The sequence below is a fragment of the Bidens hawaiensis genome, unplaced genomic scaffold (genome assembly GCF_021521415.1).
Source record: "Bidens hawaiensis isolate Kalapana, Puna unplaced genomic scaffold, B.hawaiensis_p1.1 tig00044300_1, whole genome shotgun sequence".
In the NCBI taxonomy this organism is placed as follows: Eukaryota; Viridiplantae; Streptophyta; class Magnoliopsida; order Asterales; family Asteraceae; genus Bidens; species Bidens hawaiensis.
Window position 1 is genome coordinate 14,191 of NW_027505888.1, and position 23,064 is coordinate 37,254.

General features: G+C 36.1%; 1 protein-coding gene across 1 annotated transcript; it reads left to right on the forward strand.

Moving 5' to 3' along the window:
- The first annotated feature begins 13,066 nt into the window (after positions 1 to 13,066).
- On the forward strand, positions 13,067 to 19,197 carry LOC143615783 (uncharacterized). The gene is made up of 13 exons (XM_077088818.1): positions 13,067 to 13,442; positions 14,336 to 14,510; positions 14,615 to 14,698; positions 14,778 to 15,019; positions 15,117 to 15,336; positions 15,467 to 15,546; positions 16,095 to 16,179; positions 16,268 to 16,399; positions 16,617 to 16,730; positions 16,835 to 16,882; positions 17,610 to 17,694; positions 17,848 to 17,904; positions 18,783 to 19,197. Exons 1-13 carry the CDS (start codon positions 13,225 to 13,227, stop codon positions 18,881 to 18,883), a joined length of 1,641 nt encoding a protein of 546 aa, XP_076944933.1. The 5' UTR covers positions 13,067 to 13,224; the 3' UTR covers positions 18,884 to 19,197.
- The last annotated feature ends 3,867 nt before the right edge of the window (positions 19,198 to 23,064 follow it).

Here is a 23,064-nt window from a genome sequence, read left to right on the forward strand (position 1 = left end):
CCTCCACCTTCTCTGGGTTCACCTTGAAACCATCCTTGGTGACCATTACACCGAGAAATTTCCCTTCTTCTACGCCGAATGTGCATTTGCTCGGGTTGAGCTTTATGTTTACTTCCTTTAGGCGCCAAAGGGTTTCTTTGATGTCTTTGAGCATTTGTTTTTCCTCCCTGCTTTTGATCACCAAATCATCCACGTAGACTTCTAGGTTTCTTCCAATTTGCTCGTTGAAAACCGCGTCCATGAGTCTTTGGTAGGTGGCTCCCGCATTCTTCAAACCAAAGGGCATTTTTGTGTAACAAAAAACACCCTTGTCGGTTCTGAAGGCAATCTTGTCCTCGTCTTGTGGTGCCATTTGAATTTGGTGATAGCCCTTATAGGCATCCAGAAAACATTTGAGCTTAAATGGCGCCACGGAGTCCACCTTCGCGTCAATGTTTGGGAGGGGGTAACAATCTTTTGGACATGCTTTGTTGAGGTCTTTGAAGTCAATGCACATCCTCCATGACCCGTTGCTCTTCTTTACCATCACAGGATTGGCTACCCATGTCTGGTATCGTATTGGGCGGATGATGTTTGCGCGCAGTAGATCCTCTACTTGCTCATTCATGGCCTTTATCTTCTCATCCCCCATGATTCTCTTCTTTTGAGCAATTGGCTCTACGGACTTGAACGTGTTGAGAGAATGTTGCGCCAGGTCTCGCGGAACCCCAGTCATATCGGAATGTTGCCACGCGAAGACCGACATATACGTTGTGAGCAATCTTTTCATTCTCAACCTTGTGTCGTCTGATATCGTAGCTCCAATTGTGATTGTTTGCTCTGGGAATTTTGGGTTGAGAATCCATTCCTCTGGCGCGCTGTTTGCCATTGGAAGTTTCATTCTCCCTTCCCGCGGAATACTTGTCACTGCGCACAAATGATCTCGGTATACAAATGTTACACCTGTTGGTGTTGGGAACCCCAACGCGCCGTGCGCTGGCGACCGTATGGCGTTGAATTGGGCAATCGTTCCTCTACCCAAGATCATGTTGTGGCATGAAGTGGTGGGCAAGACCAAGAAGTTGACAATTTCAGCTCGCTTGTGTTTCTCATCCCCCATAGTTAGTTCAAATTGTATCTGACCTAAGGGGTGAATGATTTCATTTGAAACACCCGAGATTGGTGCATTCACAATTTCGAGCCTTGCTTGGTCTGCTGGATCCAACTTCCTGAAACATTGCTCATACATGATGTCTGATTCACTGCCAGTGTCCACCAGGACTTTTGACACTTCATAATGAGCAATGTGTGTAGTGATGACTAGAGGACTGCTGATAGAAGGGCCTCCCCTGATTCTTGGGAAGATTACTTGTTGCTCGCGCCAATCTCCTTGGACTTGCGCGCTTCTCTTTCTCGATCTTTGCCCTTGCCTTCCTCCCTCGGCTACACAGATTCTTTTGAACTTTTTGCTGGCTGAGGCTCCATCTGGTTGTTCATTCTCTGGTCTTGGGTTTTTCACCACGTGAGCCAACTTGCCTGATTTCACATCTCTTTCAATCGCATCCTTCAAATGGTGGCATGCATCGGTGTTGTGCCCTGTGGACTTGTGAAACTCACAATACTTGCCACTGTTTGGTGGTCCCTTATAATGTAGTGGCTTGGGGCTTTTAAACTGGACATTCTCTGTGCTTAACACTTGTGAAGGCGTTTTAGTGAGGGGAGTCCATATTCTTGGTAGAAGTCTGTTAGGCTCTCTGCCCCCTCCCTCTTGTCACCCTCTCCGCGATTACGACTGTCTTTTTGGGGCTGGGGTGAGCTTGGTTGCGCCTGCTTTTCTGCGGGAGAAAAACTGGTTTGTTGCAACCTGGACCATACAGAGTTTTGTTTGCCCCTCATTTCGTTGTTGCGCGGTGCTTCTGCTTGGTGCCCTCTTTCTCTTGCTCTATCTTGGGCAATTTGTTTTTCATTTCGCGCGAAGACTCGCGATGCTTCCATTAGCTTGGCCCAAGTGGTTGGCATGCCATCTCTGCTCACGAGAGCTCTGCGGAGTTGATCACTGCGCGCACCTTGTATAAAGGCCACGCGCAAGAGTTGCTCAGTGATACCTCCAATTGCAAGAGATTCCTGATTGAAACGAGTTATGTAGTCTTCAATCGTTTCATCATTCCTGCGCACGCAGTGCATGATGTCATCAGGGTCGCGCGTGTGTTTGCGCTGCTGTACGAAGTGAGCTTGGAACTTCTCCAATAGCTCTTCGAACCCATCGATTTGCCCAGTCGGCAAGCTTTCGAACCAGACACGCGCCGCGCCCGTGAGGCAACGAGCAAACATGTGACACCATGTTGGCATCGTCCAGCTTTCTAGGTTTCCAGTGTTATAAAAACCTTGTAAGAAATCGTCTGGATCTGTTGTGCCATCGTACTTGCCCAACCCACTTGGCATCTTGGTTTTGTGTTGAATGGGAGCCTTCGCGATGCGCTCAGTGAATTTTGAATGCTTCACCAAGATGGCTGGCCTGTACGGTGTGGTTACGTCCACTTGCCCTCTCGCTGGTGGGCTGTACGGTGTGTACAGATCCAGATCGGCTTTGGCTCCAGGCGCCATGTTCATGTGTGCGCGGAGCTGTGAGCCTCCTGCATGAGTATCTCGCGTCTTCCTCATGCTGTGCACTTCTTCATCACTAAAATCAGCGTGTTCAGTGTGAACAGAGTGACCATCTTCCGGCGCGCGCGCCCTTTTTGTTGTTCCTTGAATGGTTTGCTTATCAAACGCGAGCCTTTGTGTTAGGTCGGCTAACTTTTTGTGTTTGACCAGCTCATTGTATTTGTCCATTAAACGCCGTTGTTCGTTTATGAGCCATTCTTTAGGGTCATTTGTTTCATCTTCTGGACCCATTGGTCCTTTTTGTTTCGCGCCGGTCAAATTTTGGAACGTGAGATCGTCTGGAGGAGTTTCAGTCTGGCTATGAGGAGTTGTGATGAAGGGATGGTTACTGGTGGTGCGCGCAGAATCAAGCGGCACCCTCAGAAACTGCTGTCCCTCATTAACATCCTCACGCTCAATATCCTCCAGAACTTGATCGCTGTTTCGAACACCAGAAACCATGGTGAAGTTTTTCAGAGAGAACTGATGAGATTTTGTGGCCGTTGTAACAGGTGATGGCGCCAATGAAGAAACGTGGATCGGCTCACTGGTAGACGATCAACTTTCCTCGGGTATGAGTATGCTATTTCACCGATGGTTCTCCGGAGTACGAGTTCTTCCACCTACAAAACGAGCAGCACCGTGAACTTACCCCTCAGAAAGGGACAGAGGGGTCCTCTTTGAGGTAACCCTCCGGTGTGAGAATAAGAGATTGTAGGAGAAGATAATAATAATCTGAGAGTGAGTAAGGAATTAGAATGTATTTTCTTGCTTACCTCCCCTTGTGGAGGTGGTGTGGTATTTATAGTGTTTGGGTTTCCAAATGATTGGGCTCAGATCCCATTAGGGCCTTTTTGGCCTCCTCCTGTTGCTTTGCGCCACGTGTCCTTAGGACACCTGGTGCTTTTTCATTGATTATTCTCTGACCCAGACATTTTACCTGACCCATGTGCAATCACGTGGTAGCACATGGGTTTTGCTGAGTTGTCCACCTTTCATTGGCAGCTGTCAACATCAGCATATTCTTATTCCTTAAAGGATACCTTCTGGAAGGTTTGCTGACGAGCACAATCAAGGTTGTCCTTATCCTGATTTGGATAAGGACGAGGTTGATTATGTGCACGTGTGATATGCGCCTATCCTGAGGATGCGCGAAGTCTTCTCTTTATTCTCACGCGCAGATGTTTCATGCGCAGATGTGATATGCGCAAGCATATGTAATATGCGCCACGCGCAGATGTGATATGCGTGAGCATATATGATGCGTGAGCATGCGATATGCGCCACGCGCAGATGTGATATGCGTGAGCATATATGGTGCGCGAGCATGTGATACGCATGAGCATATGTGATGCGTGAGCATATATGATATGCGCCGTGCGCATAGGTTTTGGCTTTGTGCCTTCATGATATCTTGATTTCAAGCCTCTTGTCTATATCTTGTGGGTTGACCCGCCCCGCTCGATGTTAAGGCGGGTACATACCTCTTCAGTTGGCAAGTCATTGAAGGAAAGCTCGTACAGCAGTCCGCCCCATGAGTCTTGAGCTGGAGACCACCCTTATGAAGAAACTCACTATAAATGAAAAAACCCTCAGACCCAACCTGGAAACCCCAGTTTTTGTAATTTTATTTCTTTTCGTCGTATGTGAGACGTACTTGAACCAAGTCCGCCTCCGTTTTTAAATGAAGTCTTTGGGGTGCCTTATCTTAACCACTTGGGTGGGAATCATTGACAAATATGTACCTTAACTAATATACGGTATTCACTGTTATATTTTCAGAAAAATTGTTAGGCGTGATAAGACTATGTGTTATGTTCGTGTGAACAATGGTTGAGCTGCTACATTAGTACCGTTGTCATAGAAATATTGTAGCGGTATCCTTTAGCATGGATGTGGCTTTGTGTGCGTGGAAATTTCCACGGGTGTGAAGATGTTGGAGTCGTTGTATGGGACCATCGAGAAACATATAGTTGTTGAAAGACGAGATTTATTTATTTATTTTTAGATTTTTTTTTTATAAATTACCCCTATATAGTTTGTAAATTTATAAAAATTTTACCAAATATTCTCCAATTTATCCTTCTTTCACTAAACTTTATTAAGTTTTATAAAATCCAATTTCTAAAAACCACCATGAACCCATAAACAATTGGTACAATCCAAACGACTCTAGTGTTTACTGACCGAATTTGATTTTCTAAATCACACCCTCTAGTTGAAACTAACAACTTTGCGAAACACAACCCAAACCTAAAGTGGTTCCCGAAACTCAATGGAAAACTATGAAAATGAAGAGTAAAATATGGGATTCTCATGGTTTCATTCGAACAAAAAGTTGAACAACCGACCTTCTCACTATTTTATAACAATAATTTGAATAACCCTTGAAGCGGAATAAATACAACCGACCCTCTCACAATCTCGTTCAACGAGTATCGTGAACCTCAAGGTTCAACGTTTAATATGCTCAAAAATTGGGGCATGTTAAGGAGCAAGGATTCTTCAAAATGGGTGAGCGTAGCATTGACGGGTCAATCAAAATGAAAAATATCAAGACCATCAACGTCAAAACGATTATAGTAGCTCCACTGCTTTAGAAGCGCGCTGCCATGTTAACCTCAATGACACGGATGGCGAGGAAGTAGTCTCGGATTAACCTATCATTCCATCCCGATGGGATAAAGCGAAAAGGAAATGAGGAGAAACATGGATTATATATCAGATAAGATAGACAAGTTTAACACTATGATAGCCGAAAATATGCAATATAATGAAAACCTTAAAAAAAACATTTTTAGTTGCTTTGGGTTGATATCTCTCATTTGACGAGAAAAAATCATGAAAAAAGCTAAAAAATTGAAACAACAAATTAGGAAAAAAATATGGAATATAGTGGGTTGTGTTATTGTTATTATTTTTGTTTTTTATTTATTTTAAATTTTAACGCATTAGTATTGGTGTCTTCTTTCTTTAATAATTAAAAACAATTAATGTTAAGTGTTTATAACAATTAGTGGATTAAATAAAACTAATAATCTTCACACTCACATTCACTAACCATAACATTCATTTTGTGAATGTAAACGTGAAAATCATCTTTCTTAGTTGGCATCTAGGTGACATGTTCTTCACACACAATCACATTCATTAACCATAACACATAATTTAGAACGTGTAAAAAATATTTCTAAACACAGGGGCTAAAATGCATTATACAAAAAACAGGAGTAAAGTAATGTAGTTATAGCAAACTCCAAGGGGTGTTCGTAAAAGTGAAGGAATTTTTGTCTCCAAAATATCGTATACCGCGCGATGGTTGAAATTATCGTGAATGCGTGTGGAATGAAAGTCATGTGATCAATGGAAAAAGAGAGGTCCAAAGGCAAAAGATGACGACTTTAATGAACCGGAGATTCTATACCCAATTATCTAAACATTTTATTTATTCTTTTGGGTAGGTATATAAGGAAAAATAAATAAAAATACTTTTAATATTGTATTGTAGATTGGTGACTCATGGTATGCTTTGTATATAAGTGAATATTAGCTAGTTGATCTTCAATTTTTGGTTTTTGGCTGGAGAATGGGCATGATGTGATTGATAGAGAAGAGAAGGGTTGGTTTTGTCAAAGGTAGTCTAAAACACGTTATACGAGTGAAGGAAGAAGATTTTTTTATTTTAGTAACACAGAGATTTGTTTGAATTTGGTTTCGACACTCACTATTGTGAGTGCTTTAAGATGTTAGGGTACGTAGTATGGAAGCGGTGAGGACACGGGAGCATGCGAGGCTAACGGGAACGTTGTCTCGCCCCTGTGGTTTTGCTAAAAAGCTTTATCGTTTTATACTTAAATTAATTAGGCAAATTGTAAACAAATAATCTCACCTTTTGTATATTGGTCAATAATAATCCTACCTTTAAAAATCACTACCAACTACCCAACATTTCAACTATTTTTGTCTCAATGAACCTCCGTTAAAAAACACTTAACGCCGTTTAGTTTTTTCCAACTTTCAAACCGAGGTTTTAGGGTTATTGATCGGAAGAATGATACGAGTTGACTTATGTAAAACTTATCTCGAAACGATGATCCAAACGACGAAACAGTGTTTCAATTCAGGTATTTGAATTTCCAATTAACAAACATTAAGACATTTAAATCACTGTTTCGAGATAAGTTTTACATCAGTAGTCTGGTATCATTTTTCCGATCAAAAGCCCTAAAACATCGGTTTGAAACTCGGAAAAAATACTTAACGACGTTAAGTGTTTTTTAACTGAGGTTCATTGAGACAAAAATAGTTGAAAAGTTGGACCGTTGATAGTAATTTTTAAAGGTGGAATTATTATCGGCCAATACACAAAAGATGAGATTATTTATTTTTAATCTGCCAATTAATTATTTTAAAATCAACCAAAGCCCTATATATACCAACTCAAATTTTGTTTTTTCTCCATCAATCTTATAATCCCAGTTTCTAGACCGATCTTTTTAAAATCTCATTATCTAGTTTATCATCAAGTTCAATGTCTAGTGATACAAATGTTCGTATCTTTCAATTTCACTCTACAATTGTTCAAGTATCGATACATCATTAAGTAGTTGAAGATACCGCAAGGGTAAGAGTTTGTGTATTTAGAGATTGTGAAGCCTCACATAATCGTTTCATGCAGGATTATTTTGTTGATACTACAATTTTGGGGGATGAGAGTTTCAGAAGAAGGTTTCGTATGCAAAAAAGTTTGTGGCATGAAGAAGAACTTAGAATATTTTCATACAAGTTGTGATGCTTGGTGGAAAAGAAGGAACTTTGAATATTTTCATACAAGTTGGAATGCTTGATGGAAAAGAATTTTTACGTCATTACAAAAGTGCACATCAACGATATGCCAAACTAACATGCATGAATGCTCCCAACGCCTAAAATGAGTACTTGATATGTAAAAAACTTTTGGTGAAAGTCTACACCTTTTGAAGTGTGTTATTTAATTTTATGGAAAAGAATATTCGTGTAGACCAACTTCCGACACACATGAATTTTGTACGAAAAACATGAACAAACAGGGATACCCTATAAAGCTAGATAGCGTTGACTACGCACATTAAGCTTGGAAAAATTGCCTAATATAATGATAAGGTCAATGCATGAAAGGTTAGCACAAGTAGCCTACGATTATCCTTGAAGTTGTGGTCTCACAAGATTTATGGATTTGACATTCATTCTTTAGTGTTATCGATTCCAACAATGACCTCAATGTTCTGCATCAATTGCCTTCAATGTTGTAAAAGGTCGGTGGACTATAGTAAAACTCCATGCATGAGTAATACATCAATCTAATTAGAAATATATGCATGCTTTGTCACACCCCGCCACAGACCAACCATTGGACGGGCATGCGAGACGAGATTGATACCAATTTATAAGTCGCATCGTAATTTCTTTTTATGGTGTTAACATTACAAAGTGAGAAAACATTTTAGATAAACATGCTTAAAACATTGTTTACAAATATTTCCATAATATACCTTAAAACAAAACGCTTATCCAAGTTAAAACTTAAGATTTATAAGATCGTTTACAAGGTAACACAAAACCCGTCATTTCAAAAGTTGTTGTCTTTGATTAAATCTCATAGCAAAATCCAATTATATTCAAAACACGAGCCATCCCTTTGAACTCTAGGGTATCAAAAGCCTACTAACTTTGATTCCCACCAAATATCATCCAAGTTATAAAAGAGTACGCTAGTGATAAGCTGGTCCATACAGTTAATTGACACAATTTATAAATTATGCTTGATGTATTACACACTAGTCTTTCAGACCACCCAGAGGGTTCAAGTACGCCTACAGGCTACAACTAAGGCATACACGCATCTAACGAGTGATTTTTTAATACTGTAATACAAATAACTTTTATTAAATAGAACAAGTATCTTCAAAATAAAAATATAATTTAGATAATATTTTTTTTGAATGATTAGTTAAAGATAATATTAGTTGAAACTTTTTATTGATGGCTAAATCTATGAAAACAGTTAGTAAGACCAAAACATACTCTATTTTGAAAACAACTCAACTTTCCTCACAATTTATGTTGGAATGTTCTGAAAAATAATATGCATTTCATTTTTTTAGCGGTTACAAATAAATCGAGAAAACAAATGGCCATGTGTCTTCATGCATTGAATCGATGACCACTTTTCCAATTCAATCTCACTTTTGTGACGCTCTCATGGCTCACATAACATGCATATACAACCGATGTGATGTTCATGTGAGTGTGAGCTGAAATGACTGGACTCCTATTAATTTTATAAATATGATGCATATAAATGACACATGACACATGACACTCTCACAGAATATTCATTTTTGTTCACCCTTAATGCTTAATGCATGGTTTATCTATTTATTTATACGTAATTTATGTTTAATTTATGTTATTGTTATCTAAAAACAAAAAACTTAACTTTTTTCATCCACCTCATCTCAACTAACAAATGGGGCAAACAGTAATTTCATTTAATAATGATAATCGAAATATTAATTTAATTTATTTAATTCATCTTGTTGAAATGATGAAACTTGAAAGTAAAGTGGTTGTAATTTATAAAAGAAGTCAAACTAAAAAGTGACATGACTCATGAGAGTGGAAACATGACCGCATTGCATGTATAAAAAAGAGAGTAACCATATAAAAATAGCCATGGACCATGAAAGTTTTACTTTCCTTTGAATTACATATATATGCAAATCAACTATTTTAAAATTTTAATATAGCTGTAATAATCTTTTTTAGAAATGTAATCCAATTGATCTTTTGGTTTAATATGTAGGTGATGGTTAAGGCTTCTAATAATTGAGGTCTTAGGTTTGAAACTTAATTTCGGGAAGAGGGGGGGGGGGGGTTTCCACGGTGGTTGGTTTTTCCTTGATGGTGTTATTGGGTGAGTCAAGTTTTGACGTCAAAATCAGTATAAACGGTTAACATTTCGTTCCAAAAAGACTCACTCAAGTATTAAATGTAGTTTCAAACACTTTAAGAAAATAAATAAATGAAACAATCTAAAACACATTAGTTCTGGCCATTAAAAAAACAAATTAGTTCTAAAACACATCAAGTTAGCAATAACTTTTTTTTAATTAATGACTGATAAATGTATATTAAAAAAACCCATAGCAAGATTCCAGAGAAAAGTTAACTAAAATAAAAACTTAATTTTTTTTCTGGAACGACCAATTAAGCAATACTGGGTACCCCGAGCCGGCCACGAGTCTGGACGGACGGAGCCCCTAACGGTCCACCTATTGAGGGATTCCCCGGATAAAACCCGATCTCCACGCCCGCCAAACGGCACGACAGCGAGGAGCCGGTAAAACCGGGTGAGATCAGGACTCGAACCCTGACAAGCCAGGGTCATCCCTCATATCTCCCATATAAATTGATAATAGTGAGGTAAAAACTTACTAGAAATTTTATTTTAATATCAAAGATAATTAAAATAAAAGTCTCTTTTTGGAATTGACCTTTTCTTTTAAGATAATCAAATTAAACGTCAGGTCATTCTATAAAGAGGGTAAAAATAAAATTGAAAAGGATGAGAATGATTTGTAAAAAAAATAAATCTCTAAAAAATTAATGAAAATTAATAAAAAATCATAACTTAAAATTTAATAAAAAAACTAAAAATGTAAAAACACAAAAATGTTTCCACCGTCTTCCTCGTTTACCAAAAAAAAAAAAAAAAAACTCCCAAAAGACAGAACGTTGAGGAAAAAAGATTGTGTCTTTCTATTTATCATTGTGTTTTTTGTTTATTTTCGTCATTGACTGTGCCATTTTTCCTTGACATTGTGCCTTTTTTTCTTAATATTGTGTTATATTACTCAACATTGTGTTATATTTTGTTCGGTATTGTGTTATATTTTGTGAAATATTATGTCTTTTTTTATTTATCACTGTGTTGTTTGTGCATTTTCGGCATTGTGTCTTTTTTTCTTGGCATTGTGTCTTTTCGGCTTTTTTTTTGGAACAGGAATGACGGGGGAAACATTTTGTTTTTTATTTATATTTTGAGTTATGATTTTATATATATTTTTTATCAAATTTTTATGGGGTTTTTTACGTGATCACAAATCCTTCTCACATTTCTCATTTTTTGTCCCTCTTTGTATTTTAACCTTTCCCTCAAATTAAATTCTCAAATAAAATTTGAGCATGACAATCTTATATTTGGTAAAAGTTACTTGGTTGATTATTTAGATCTATGTTATTTAAAAAAAAAACAAACTAAAGGTTATAACTAAAATAGGCAAATTGAATGACAAAAAAATAAACACATACGATCTGTATACATGTTGAGATGGCTCAAGTTGAGTTGGGTTGGGTCATACTATTATAAAATAATGATAAATTGTTTGTTAATTAGATAAATAAAATTTTCTCAACTAAGACTCAACACACATGAAAGAACTTATTGACGCCAAGAATGAACCACATGTGTTATTGCTTTGATAATAAAGTTAGTGGCAATAAAAGACTTTGATAAAAGTGAAAAAAAAGTAGAAATTTTTAGGAGATTTTATGTACTTTTAGAGAAAAAAATATTTTCACTTTAATAGTTCTATAATCTGACAGCGAAAAATGTGTTAACATCGTAATAATAAGTTTCACTCTCTAAGGTTGCTTCCACAACTAATAAAATCATAACAAATTCCCTAATCACACCTTTTTAGAGAAATAAATGATTTTTATCGTACTCTCTTAACAACTGGAATGCAATATAACAATATTATTTTAATTTCATACGAGTAAATTTTTTTGTTAGACTAAAGTTAAAGTTATTTTCTGAAACCACTTGGGCCACTTGAATGATCACTTGCTCTAGAAAAATGTCAAAAAATTAAATAACCCACCCACAAAACATTAAACACAAAATCATAACCAAATGAATTAAATACCAAACTAAACAATAATAGTTGTATTCAACATCTTTATTTTTTTTTAAAAAACATTAACTTTTCATTAATTAAAAAACGCGTCAATTTGACTGATTTAACTAAAAACCCTAAAAAAATTAATTTTTCAGCCACTTTAACCCTTTATTAAAAAACTAAAGTAAAAATAATAACAATAATTAATAAATTACCTTTCCAGCATTTATTTATTTATGAGTCTATAAAAGCCTCCACATCTCGTGACTAATTTGGAGACACGATACTTTGATCTCATCCCGCGAGATCATCACCAACAAAACAACTGCTTTGCTTTGCTTTCAAAATGATTTCGTTCCATTTTCAACTGCTCAAAACCTGAAGAAGAAGATTCATTCACTTCCGATTCCTAGGGTTTCAAATTCACCAGCATCGGTAATTATAATACTCTCTTAACTTCTGTTTAATTATCTTAATTACTCCAACTTAGGGTTTCGATTATCGTTAATTAGGTGTTTATACTCGTTAAGAGGTTTAATTTTGTTGAATTCACGGTGCATTTGGTGTTTATTTTACTGCTGCGTGTGTTTGATCTCAAGGCTACGGAAACGGCACCGTTTTGTGGAAACTAGCTTTGGATTTTGGAATGTATCGGTAATTAGCTTAGCTTGTCGGTTTTGCCGATTTGTGGATTGCGGATGTTATTAATTTTTTTAGCCTTGTGGTTGATGAAATAGTTCTGTAGACAGTGTGTTTAGTTTATTGGAGATTATTAGTATGTGGATATGTTTTGTCAGTTTAGGTTGTGAGGAAACTGTGGAAACTAGGTCTGAATGGGATTTGGAATGTATCGGTAGTTAGCCTGTCGATTTTGGCGATTTGTGGCTGAAGAGAGTCGATTGCTGATGTAATTACTTTTTTTTTAATAAGGTTGTGGTAGATGAAATACTTTTCTAGACATCGTGCTTAGTTTTTGGAGATTGTTAGTATCTGTGCTTTGTGTTGATTACTGTGTATATGTTTTGGTACTTGATTGGATTAAGTGGTTTTTTTGCAGATGAATTGTGTATTTGTGTATATGGCTGAATCAGTTAACATATAGATACTTAGGGTTTTGATTATCGCAAATTCGGTTTTCTACTCGTTATGTTCGGTTAGCGGCTTGAATTTTGTTGAATTTACGGTGCATTTGGTGGTTGTGTATGTTTTTTTTACTGCTGCTTGTGGTTGATCTGATGATTACTGAAATGGCACCGTTTTGTAGCTTTAGGTGTTGGTTATGAGGAAATTGTAGAAACTAACTCGGAATTGGATTTAAAATATATCGTTAATTATCTTGAGATTATTATACTATGTGTGCTTCATGTTGATTATTGTGTATATGTTTTGGTACTTGATTGGATGAAGCAGTTTATAGAAAATGAATTGTGTATTTGTGTATATGGCTGAATCAGTTAACATGAATTGGATGCTAATTGTTTCTTTATGTAAACAGGTAATTGGATTTGTATACTGAATCGAAAATGCATCGTTAGTTTGTTTTGATTGGTGATTTTGTTTTTGATGTTCTTGGAAGAAGAAGAAAACATAGAATCGATGATTTGTTACTTTCCGTTGTAGTTGAGTATTGATTAGAAGGAAGTGTTGGTTGACTAAACAGATGGATTTAGCGAAAAAGTGGTGCAAAAAGTTGAAACCAAAAGAAAAACCTAAATCTTCACCGAAAAAGGAAGTTAGGAGTAATGGAAAAGAAGGGTTAAGAGTAACAAGTGATGAAGCGCCTTCAAATGCTACTAAACAGAAAGTTGAAGCTGCAAAACAGTACATAGAAAAACACTACAAGGAGCAAATGAAGAATCTTAACGAGCGAAGGGAACGGTATGTGGTTTTGCATTGCTTATTTTGTTTGATTGATAACTAACGGAATTCACTCATTCTTAGGTTTACTTACATTTAAATAAGTTTGTCGCGACTCGCGATATTTGTGCATAAGACTAAATCATAGCGTGAATATTTATACGCGCTCCTGTAAACAGAAAAAAAGGATTTTTGTGTTTACAATTATTGAGGTTTAAAATGCATTTTCAAATTGATTGATTACCTGCTATGTAAGGGTCATCCACTCATTATCAGGCTTACTTATATTTAACTAAGTTTGTCGTGACTCGCGATCTTTGTACATGATACTAAGTAATAGCCCCAATATTTACGCATGCTCCTATAATAGGAAAATAAAGATTTTTGTGTTCTCTGTTATTGAGGTTTAAAATGCATTTTCAAATTGATTGATTATCTGTAATGTAACGGTCATCCACTCATTATCAGGCTTACATTAATTAAGTTTGTTGCGACTCGCGATCTTTGTGCATTTAACTAAGTTTGTCGCGACTCTATGTGTGTTACCAGAAGGAAAAATATGGGATTTTTATGTTCTCTATCATTGAGTTTTAAAATGCATTTTCAAGTTGAGTGGTTACGTGTAATATAGTGACCATCTATATTTGTATTATGCAACTCTTGATGTGTATTTGATCTGAATAAGTAAATGATAAATGACTGATACAAATAGAACTTTATAGTTTATATGAATTTGATTAAGATTTCATTTGTCTTATAGGCTTGCCAACTAATTATTGTTGCAACCGTATAAATGTTAAGACTTTTAGAGTTAGGGTTACAGTTAAATCTTAACACTACTTTTATGACAATGCATGCATAATTTTGGTAACCATAATACTAAAACGCTAACAAAAATCCCTTTTCTGATATAGGCGAAATGTTCTTCAGAAGAAATTGGCTGATTCAGAGGTCTCTGAAGAAGAGCAAAACAATTTACTAAAACATTTGGAGAAAAAGGAGACAGAATATATGCGCATTCAGAGGCATAAAATGGGAGCTGATGATTTTGAACCATTAACGATGATAGGAAAGGGTGCATTTGGTGAGGTAGATAATATTATAATCTTATTCTTTACACAACTCGACAAAAGTCAAAAACTCACAACTCTTTTTTTGACCTGCCTTCATCATTGACTTTTAATCTTTTCCAGGTTAGAATATGTAGAGAGAAGACAACTGGTAACGTGTACGCAATGAAAAAACTTAAAAAATCTGAAATGCTTCGTAGAGGCCAGGTATAAGTTTACTTATTAAGATTTTATAATGTTCATATTGTTTCTGGTTTTTATTAGGGTTTTTTTCCTTACTTTTTAGGTCGAACATGTGAAAGCAGAAAGAAACTTGCTTGCAGAAGTTGATAGCAATTGCATTGTTAAACTTTATTGCTCATTTCAAGATGAAGAATATCTTTACCTCATAATGGAATATCTGCCAGGTGGCGATATGATGACTTTACTGATGCGAAAAGATACATTGACCGAAGATGAAGCTCGGTTTTATGTTGGTGAAACCGTTTTAGCAATTGAATCAATACACAGACATAATTACATTCATAGGTCGATACATAAACATTGTTTTCAGATCTCATACAAAGTTACAAACATGACCGACAGTTTTTTTTAATAAAGTTTAATCTTCTTTCAACTTCTGCAGGGATATTAAACCTGACAACTTGCTGCTTGATAAATTTGGTCACATGAAATTATCAGATTTTGGATTATGTAAACCGTTAGATTGCACTAATCTTCAAGAAAAAGATTTCACTGCTGCAAATAACTTAAGCGGGGCCCTTCAAAGTGACGGGCGCCCTGCTGTACCAAAACGCACTCAACAGGAGCAACTGCTGCATTGGCAACGAAACAGGAGGATGCTTGTAAGTTACATTATTTATTTCATGTTTCCAAATTCATATCTTTTCGAACTATTTCCAAATTCATTGATATTTAGTATTTTAAGAATCTTTGAGAGTTTCAGTTGTGATTTTACAAATTGTAATAATGCAGGCTTATTCAACTGTCGGCACACCTGATTATATTGCTCCTGAAGTTTTGCTGAAGAAAGGATATGGAATGGAGTGCGATTGGTATGTATCTTATGTGTAAATAGGCCTGTAAACGAACCGAACGTTCAGTAAACTGTTCACGAACAGTTCGGTGAGGGCTGGGAAGTTTGTTTATTTAATAAGTGAACGAATGCGAACACATGTTTCGTTCGTATATTTATGTTCGTTAGTTTACGTTTATTTAAGTTCGTTAATATATTCATTTAATCTTTTTTGGCACATTAAAACTTGGTCTAGTTTTAAAAAACTTTTTAGGCTCAAGACATTGTTTTTAATGTTACTTTAGATTAGCTCAGTTGTGCATGCTCATCGATGTTCAGTTATGTTTGTCCATTTCCGTTCGTGAACTGTTCATTTATACAGTTTACGGACGAACATAAAAGAACTCGAGCGCATTAATTCTCTTAAATAACGAGCGTGAAAAAGAAAACCACGTTCGTTTAATTTTTCGTGTTCAATTGTTTGTTCGGTTAAAGTTAAACGAATTCGTTTACAAGCTTAGGTGTAAAAGAGACACTTTTTCATATAGTTATCTGTATATTAGTTGGTTTTTAATTTTTCTGTTGTAGGTGGTCTCTTGGGGCTATCATGTATGAAATGCTTGTGGGTTACCCGCCCTTTTATTCAGATGAGCCTATGTCTACTTGTAGAAAGGTTAAATTGTTGACTTGCTACATAAATGGTTTTTTTATCCCTTATAGTTCTTTTTATTAATATGTATAAAATCTTATTGTTAATACAGATAGTTAACTGGAAAACTCATTTAAAGTTTCCTGAAGAGGCAAAATTGTCTCCCGAGGCAAAAGATTTAATCTGTAAACTTCTGTGCAATGTTGAAAAAAGGCTTGGAACCAAAGGAGCTTACGAAATTAAGGTGACGTGTGGTTTAATTTTGATTTTAATTAAGAAGTAATGTTAGTGTTATGTGGTTTGACTTATGTTGACTTGAGTTTGTTAGATGAGGTGTTAGATCTAACTAACTTGTGTTAGCTCTCAGCTCTATATATGTATGTAGTCTTTAGTTTCCTTGTAACACAACACACAACTAAAAAATTACCTGCTTTTGTCTTTCTACTCTCTCACTACAACAGGCACACCCATGGTTCAAGGGTATAGAATGGGAAAAATTGTATCAAATTGAAGCTGCGTTTATTCCGGAAGTTAATGGCGAGCTGGATACCCAAAATTTTGAGAAGTTTGAAGAGGTGGATTCTTTAGTTGGTGCAAAGCTGTGGTTTTTAACTGTTTATTTATGTTCTCAAGTGTTTTTTTTGCTTACTTTTCTGTTCATGTAATACTACTATTGCAGGGTGAAAACCAAGTTCCTTCCTCAACAAAATCGGGCCCTTGGAGGAAGGTTAGTAATCTTAATACTTATTGTGTCAGCTATATTAAGATAACAATGCTATTACATTACTAATCTGAATCTTTAAATAAGCCATTATAGGAGGTTATATGCGTCTTATGCAATTTAGAATAGAATTTATGAAGATTTCAACCTTTTGGATTTGTTCCCTATTTAGCGAAATTTGTTGATTTGACCCATTTAATCTGTTTTGAGATATAAAACACAACCCTAATCGACCCATCATGAGTTTTTAAGGGTCGGTATTGTCATTTCTGACAGTTTATTATATATTACTCAAATACAGCAACAAGAATATCATCTATTTTTGTCCTTCCTATTTTTTATTTAAAAAATTATTTCAGAACCAATCATATCCGAGTTTTGTAACCATCGAACAAAAAAGAAATAAATTTGAATCACTTTGCATATTAAGAGGCATAACCTAAATAGGAACAATATAATATGCATACACAAATGATAAAATAAATATTTGTATGCTTTTTCCGACGGATTATTTTGTTGTAAAATTTGAACCTTGTCATTGTTCAAACTCCCGTCTTTTCCATTTTCGGTAACAAGGAATTTTAAATTATTAAAATTACAAATATTTAGATTTTACTTTGTGGATTCTCTTGATCTGTGTTGCCTTATGTTATTAGTATTATGAAGTATTTTTCTTTTTTGGTATTTTGTGTTCTAATTCACATATATTCATTCGTCTTTTTGGCAACTGCAGATGCTTTCCTCCAAAGATGTCAACTTTATGGGGTACACATACAAAAACTTTGAAATTGTAAATGAACATGAAGTCCCAGGAATCGGTACGCTCATTTGCATCTCATTTCTTATCCTAAAAAGTTTATTCTTAGAATAAAGCAATAGAAATATTTACGAATGCCAAAACTTTAATTCCTTATGTAACTGATATAACTTCCATTGATCTTAATTGATTATTTTCCAAAAATTATTTTCAGCCGAGTTGAAGAAGAAGAGTACAAAACCTAAAAGGCCAACAGTGAAGTCACTTTTTAGTAAGACCCCTATCTTCACCACTCTCCTCCTCTCTGAACAATTTTAGTTATACATTATTAATAATAATCATATGGTTATTTGAAATAAATGATAAATTAGCTTTTATGTATTAGAAAATCGAAATACACTTTGGGCAACTTTCTAACTATGCTTGTAAGCGAACTGAACCTTAACCGATAATGAACCGTTCACGCTGGAAGCATGTTTATCTAATAAACAAACAAACATGAACTAAAATTTTTGTTCACTCATTTAAACGAACGGACATGGACACTTGTCTTGTTCCTTCATTTATGTTTGTGGATGTTCGTTTGTTTATGTTCATTTAATGTTCACTAGTTTTTTGCTTTAGTTCGTTCATTTATTTAAGTTGTTTACTATTCAATATAAATAATTATATTCATTATAATTTAGTCTAATTCTATAAAAGTAAAATATCACTTCTTACAATTTAGTTAATTCTATAAAACTATAATCAGTTTTTAGAATTTAGTTTAGCTTTATTATTTTTTTTTCCTAACAGATTGATGTTCACGTTTACTTTTAACTGGTGTTTGCTTGTTTATGTTTGCCCATCTATGTTCATTTGTTTGTGTTCGTTTACGTCGTGAACTGTTCGTTTATGCTATTGAAAACGCACATAAGCCAACACGAACATGAAAGGCCTGTTTGTTCAGCTGTTTGTGTTAGATTGGTTGTTTGGATAAAATTGAACAAATGACGAACATGTCCAGTTTGTTTACACGCCAATTTTTAATTGTTTGACCTGTTGCCGTATAGGCTAATTTATTGTGATTACCCTTTCACCCATTAATAAGTCAGCGGGTCAAAATTGATATCTTTACTTATTTGCTTATATTTGTGTGTTTTCTTGCAGAAGAAGAGACAGATTCAACTTCCTCTCAACAAACTCAAGGAAGCTTTCTCAACCTCCTACCCCGACAACTAGAGGTTTCCAAAGAAATCAAGTCCACATGAACCATCACTGATCTGTTAATAAACAGTCACATAGCAGATAGTTATAAAACTAATTAAAATCAAAACGATGTGTTTTTTACAACCGGACAACTTTTCATTACCTGTGGGTAAATACAGAATGAAAGACGGTTTTCAGTTTGTTCAATTTCAAGACGAAAATGATTTGTTTGAAATTATGATTGATTGATTGTTGCGCTTTCATTTTGTTTTGCTTTTTGGGTTGTAAATTGGTTTCCTGGATTGTGTATATCTGTTTTAGTTTTACTTTGTTGTAATCGGTGTGTAACTTATGCGGTTGCCATATAAGTTGCGGGTTGATTAATCATTCTGTTTTGACTAGTAGTGCATAAATCGGGTTTTTTTAAAACCCGGAACCGGGTAGGAACCGGTTTTTTAAGAACCGGGTACAAAATGGAACCGGTTCCTGTCAGGAACCGGGTAGGAACCGGACCCGACCCGGTAGGCAAATATCAGGAACCAGTGGAACCGGGTAGGATAGGAACCGGGTCCGGTTTATACCCGAAAACCGGTTCCAACGGGTTTTCCTAGTTTAAATTATTTTTGACCGTTGGAAACCGGTTCCAACGGCTATTTTACCGTTTTTAGACCGTTGGAACCGGTTTTGAATGTTTATACCCACCCCCACTTACTATATATAGACATACTAGGTTTAGAACTTGTTAACCAACTCCCCTAACTTGTTAAACACTTCAATTTCTTGTTAAACCGCTTACCATTACCAATGGCAACCAACAACGAAGTTGTTATGGTTATCGACACCCCGAGATGCCCCGAGGTTTGGGTTCACTATGACCTGTGTGTCATGACCGACACACAGGAGATGGCGCGATGCAAATACTGCGGAAAGTTTTTGAAGGCGGCATCGAATTTCACCATTTGAAAGCATACCAATAAGTATTGCAAGGAAAAAAAGCATTTGGATGCCAAAAAAGGAGAAGTCGGGGAGTCATCCGGCTCTACAAGTCAAGCCCCTGTCGCCGGTAATAAAGCTTGATGGTCGTAGATGGCGGGACGAAAACAACGAACAATGTTTGCTATTTTTAGTTTTATGCTTAATAATGTTTGTAATTAATCGTTTTGCAATAATGTTCGTTGTGTAATGTTCTATAATTATTATATGTTTAAAAGTTAGTTTAAGTGTTTAAGACAAGTTTTTTATTTAACACAAACAAATAACACTTTAAAAAATTTGTTACATTAATTAATTGATTCGTGTTATATAATACATAAATGATTAGAACAAATACAAAAATGATTAGAACAAATACAAAAAATACAAATTAAAATTAGTCGAGTTCTACGACTTCGTCTTCTTCACCCGAAGATTCTTCTTCCATCTCTTGAATTGGACGTTCAAGTGGTATTTCGTCTTCAAAGTTTGCCTTGTTTTGTATACGATCCACCGCGTCCAAATGATCCTTTAGGCAAATGCACATCTCTAAGGACTCGGGAGTGAGTTTGGTTCTTCGCATCGATAATATCCTTCCACTAAGTGAAAAAACCGATTCCGAAGCAACCGTTAAAGCTTGGATGCTTAGCAAGTCATGAGACATGGCGGAAAGAATAGGAAATTCGTTTTGCTTTCCTTTCCACCATGCCAAAATGTCAAGGTTGCGAACGTCCTCGACCGTTGCACCTTCTACATAGTTTGCTCCACTATATCGGCCAAGTTCACTAGTTGGTGTGTTACCCCTTTGCCGCTTAGCCGCCGACTCACGAACTGCATTCATCATGTTTATAAGCTTGTCCTTGCATGGCTTACTTGATGTTGCTTGCTTCACAAAAGTCGACTTTGAGCTTGGACCATATATTTTGAAGTAATGGTCATAGATTTCTTGAAGGGATTTGTTGAAAGAATCCTTTGCTTCCGTCGACGCCATCGGATCGATCTCGTGCGCACCCATGTTGTCATATATTTCCTCGATCAATGCCTCAACCCCGGCAACATTTATGTAGGGGTTTAAAGCAGTGGCACAAGTAAACACGGGTGGTATTCCTTCAAAATATTTTAGGAACTTCTTCTTCATTGGGTCAACAATGTGCTCGAAAATGTCATTTTTGTTTTCAAAGTCTTTGAAATTCAAGGAGATGTTGTATAATTCTTGCAAAACCTAACAACTAGTAGGATAGTAAACCCCCGATAATTTAGTTGTTGTGGTTTTAAAAACATAAAGATACTCCAAGAAGTAACCGATATTACCCCAAGCACCGTTTGGAAACATATCGGCTTCGCAACGATCCACAAGCGTTCTATGAAACGCCTGTATAGTTTGTTTTTGTGAAAAAGCACAAGCGAGCATATTACAAGTCGAGTTCCAACGGGTTGGAACGTCCCAGTTCGGCCCCAAATATTTTCTATCCACCGACTTACAATAGTTTTTGTATTCAAGATGTCTTCTTTTTCTACTTTTGAAAATATCTTGTAACATCAACCTAAATAATCTCAAACCGCCCTCCATGGTTTCGTTGTCAAGACCATCTTGAACAACCAAATTGATAATATGGGCAACACATCGAGTATGAAAAAACTTTCCGTAGCAAAGTGGTGTATATTTTATATATAACTTGTCTACCGCTTTTGTATATCAAACGACATTGAAATTTTTTTTTTCCTCAAGTTAAAAGTTGTCACACCCTCAAAATCCACTAACGGAGTTTTACCGTCAAAGGGTGTGAACTAACAGGATCGGAATCATCAGTTATAATCAAACCATAAAAACGTTTAAATGAAAATAAGTGCGGAAGCGTAAAACCATAGAAACAATGTTACGTCACGCATGACGATTTAAAACCAATGATAACAGTTAAAAGTAAGTTTGCATAGTTAAAAGTTTTTCAAGCAATGCGTGTTCCTAAACCGCGCGCCCGCCTCGGCTACCTGAGAATAACATACTAAAAGTGTCAACACAAGGTTGGTGAGTTCACAAGTTATATAAAAATAAATCGTTTAGCGTTTGCGTTCAGCGTTTTGCGTTACAGCGTTTTGCGTTACAGCGTTACAGCGTTTTGCGTTACAGATAGTGTTATGTCAATTATATATCGATAGGTAGCTAGTCTATACAACAAGTATTACTAAGTGTTCGACACCGAAGCTGACTCGTTTATTAAGTGCCTTGTCACCAGGTCCTCCAGACCATGGTACGTGTTAGCCAAAATTACACCCGCTCGACCTCCAGTCGAGTTTAGCGTTGGGTGGGGTTTGTCAAACCCAGTAGTACTACTCAACAGTGACTCGCTATTCAAAATATTAACCGGTTCGATGTGTAGGACTTCAAATGTTTCGTTTGCCACTTAGCCTTTACAAGTGATATATAATTTATAACAAAATCTTAAATGCGTTGTGGAGTATGTTATCTCCCCCAAGTGAAAAGCGTTTGAAAACAGTTTAAAGAGGGGAAAGTGAAACTCACTGTTTGCGAAGAATTTCCCAAATTATATCACCAAGATGCGCGTCACCGAAAAACTCTCTCTAGCGTTCTAAAACAATAAAGAGATTTTTCTAAGTGTCGGAATATTATCGAGTCTCTAGACCCGGCACATAATACCTATGCACATAACATGTTTCGTGTTTCGTTTGTGAATCGTGTGTGACTCTAACCAGCGTATTTGTGACACATTACATGTGTAAGCAATCATATACGTGTCATATATTCATAAAGTACCTCACTATCAATTATTCCCCGTAAGGGCATTTTGGTCAAAACATAACAATTATATAGCAAGTATCATGTTTCATGCATTTTTACACAACTCAGCAGCTAGTTTCACCGAGACAGAAATCCTACTAGAAAGATTGTACTATTTCACCGATCATAGCATCTCAATTAATTTACCAAAAATCATCACAGAAGCACATATGTCTTAGGTTTCCAGAACATATTTAATTATATTTTTATTCCACATAGTTTTCTCACAATCATCAAATCATTACAGCAAACTCATAACAGTCAAATTCATGAGCAACAGAATGTTATTTGCAATTCCCGTTAAACGAAAAATCCAATAAATGCAAGACCACTTGGGTTAGGTTCCTAACTCAATAAGTCAACTTCCAGAAGTGGAACCAACCCAATTGGTCTCGTAGTTCATGAGATATAACATTTACAAAACAACCTAACAGCAGGTCTAACAGCTCAGCTTTGCACAACGTTTTTGTAAAA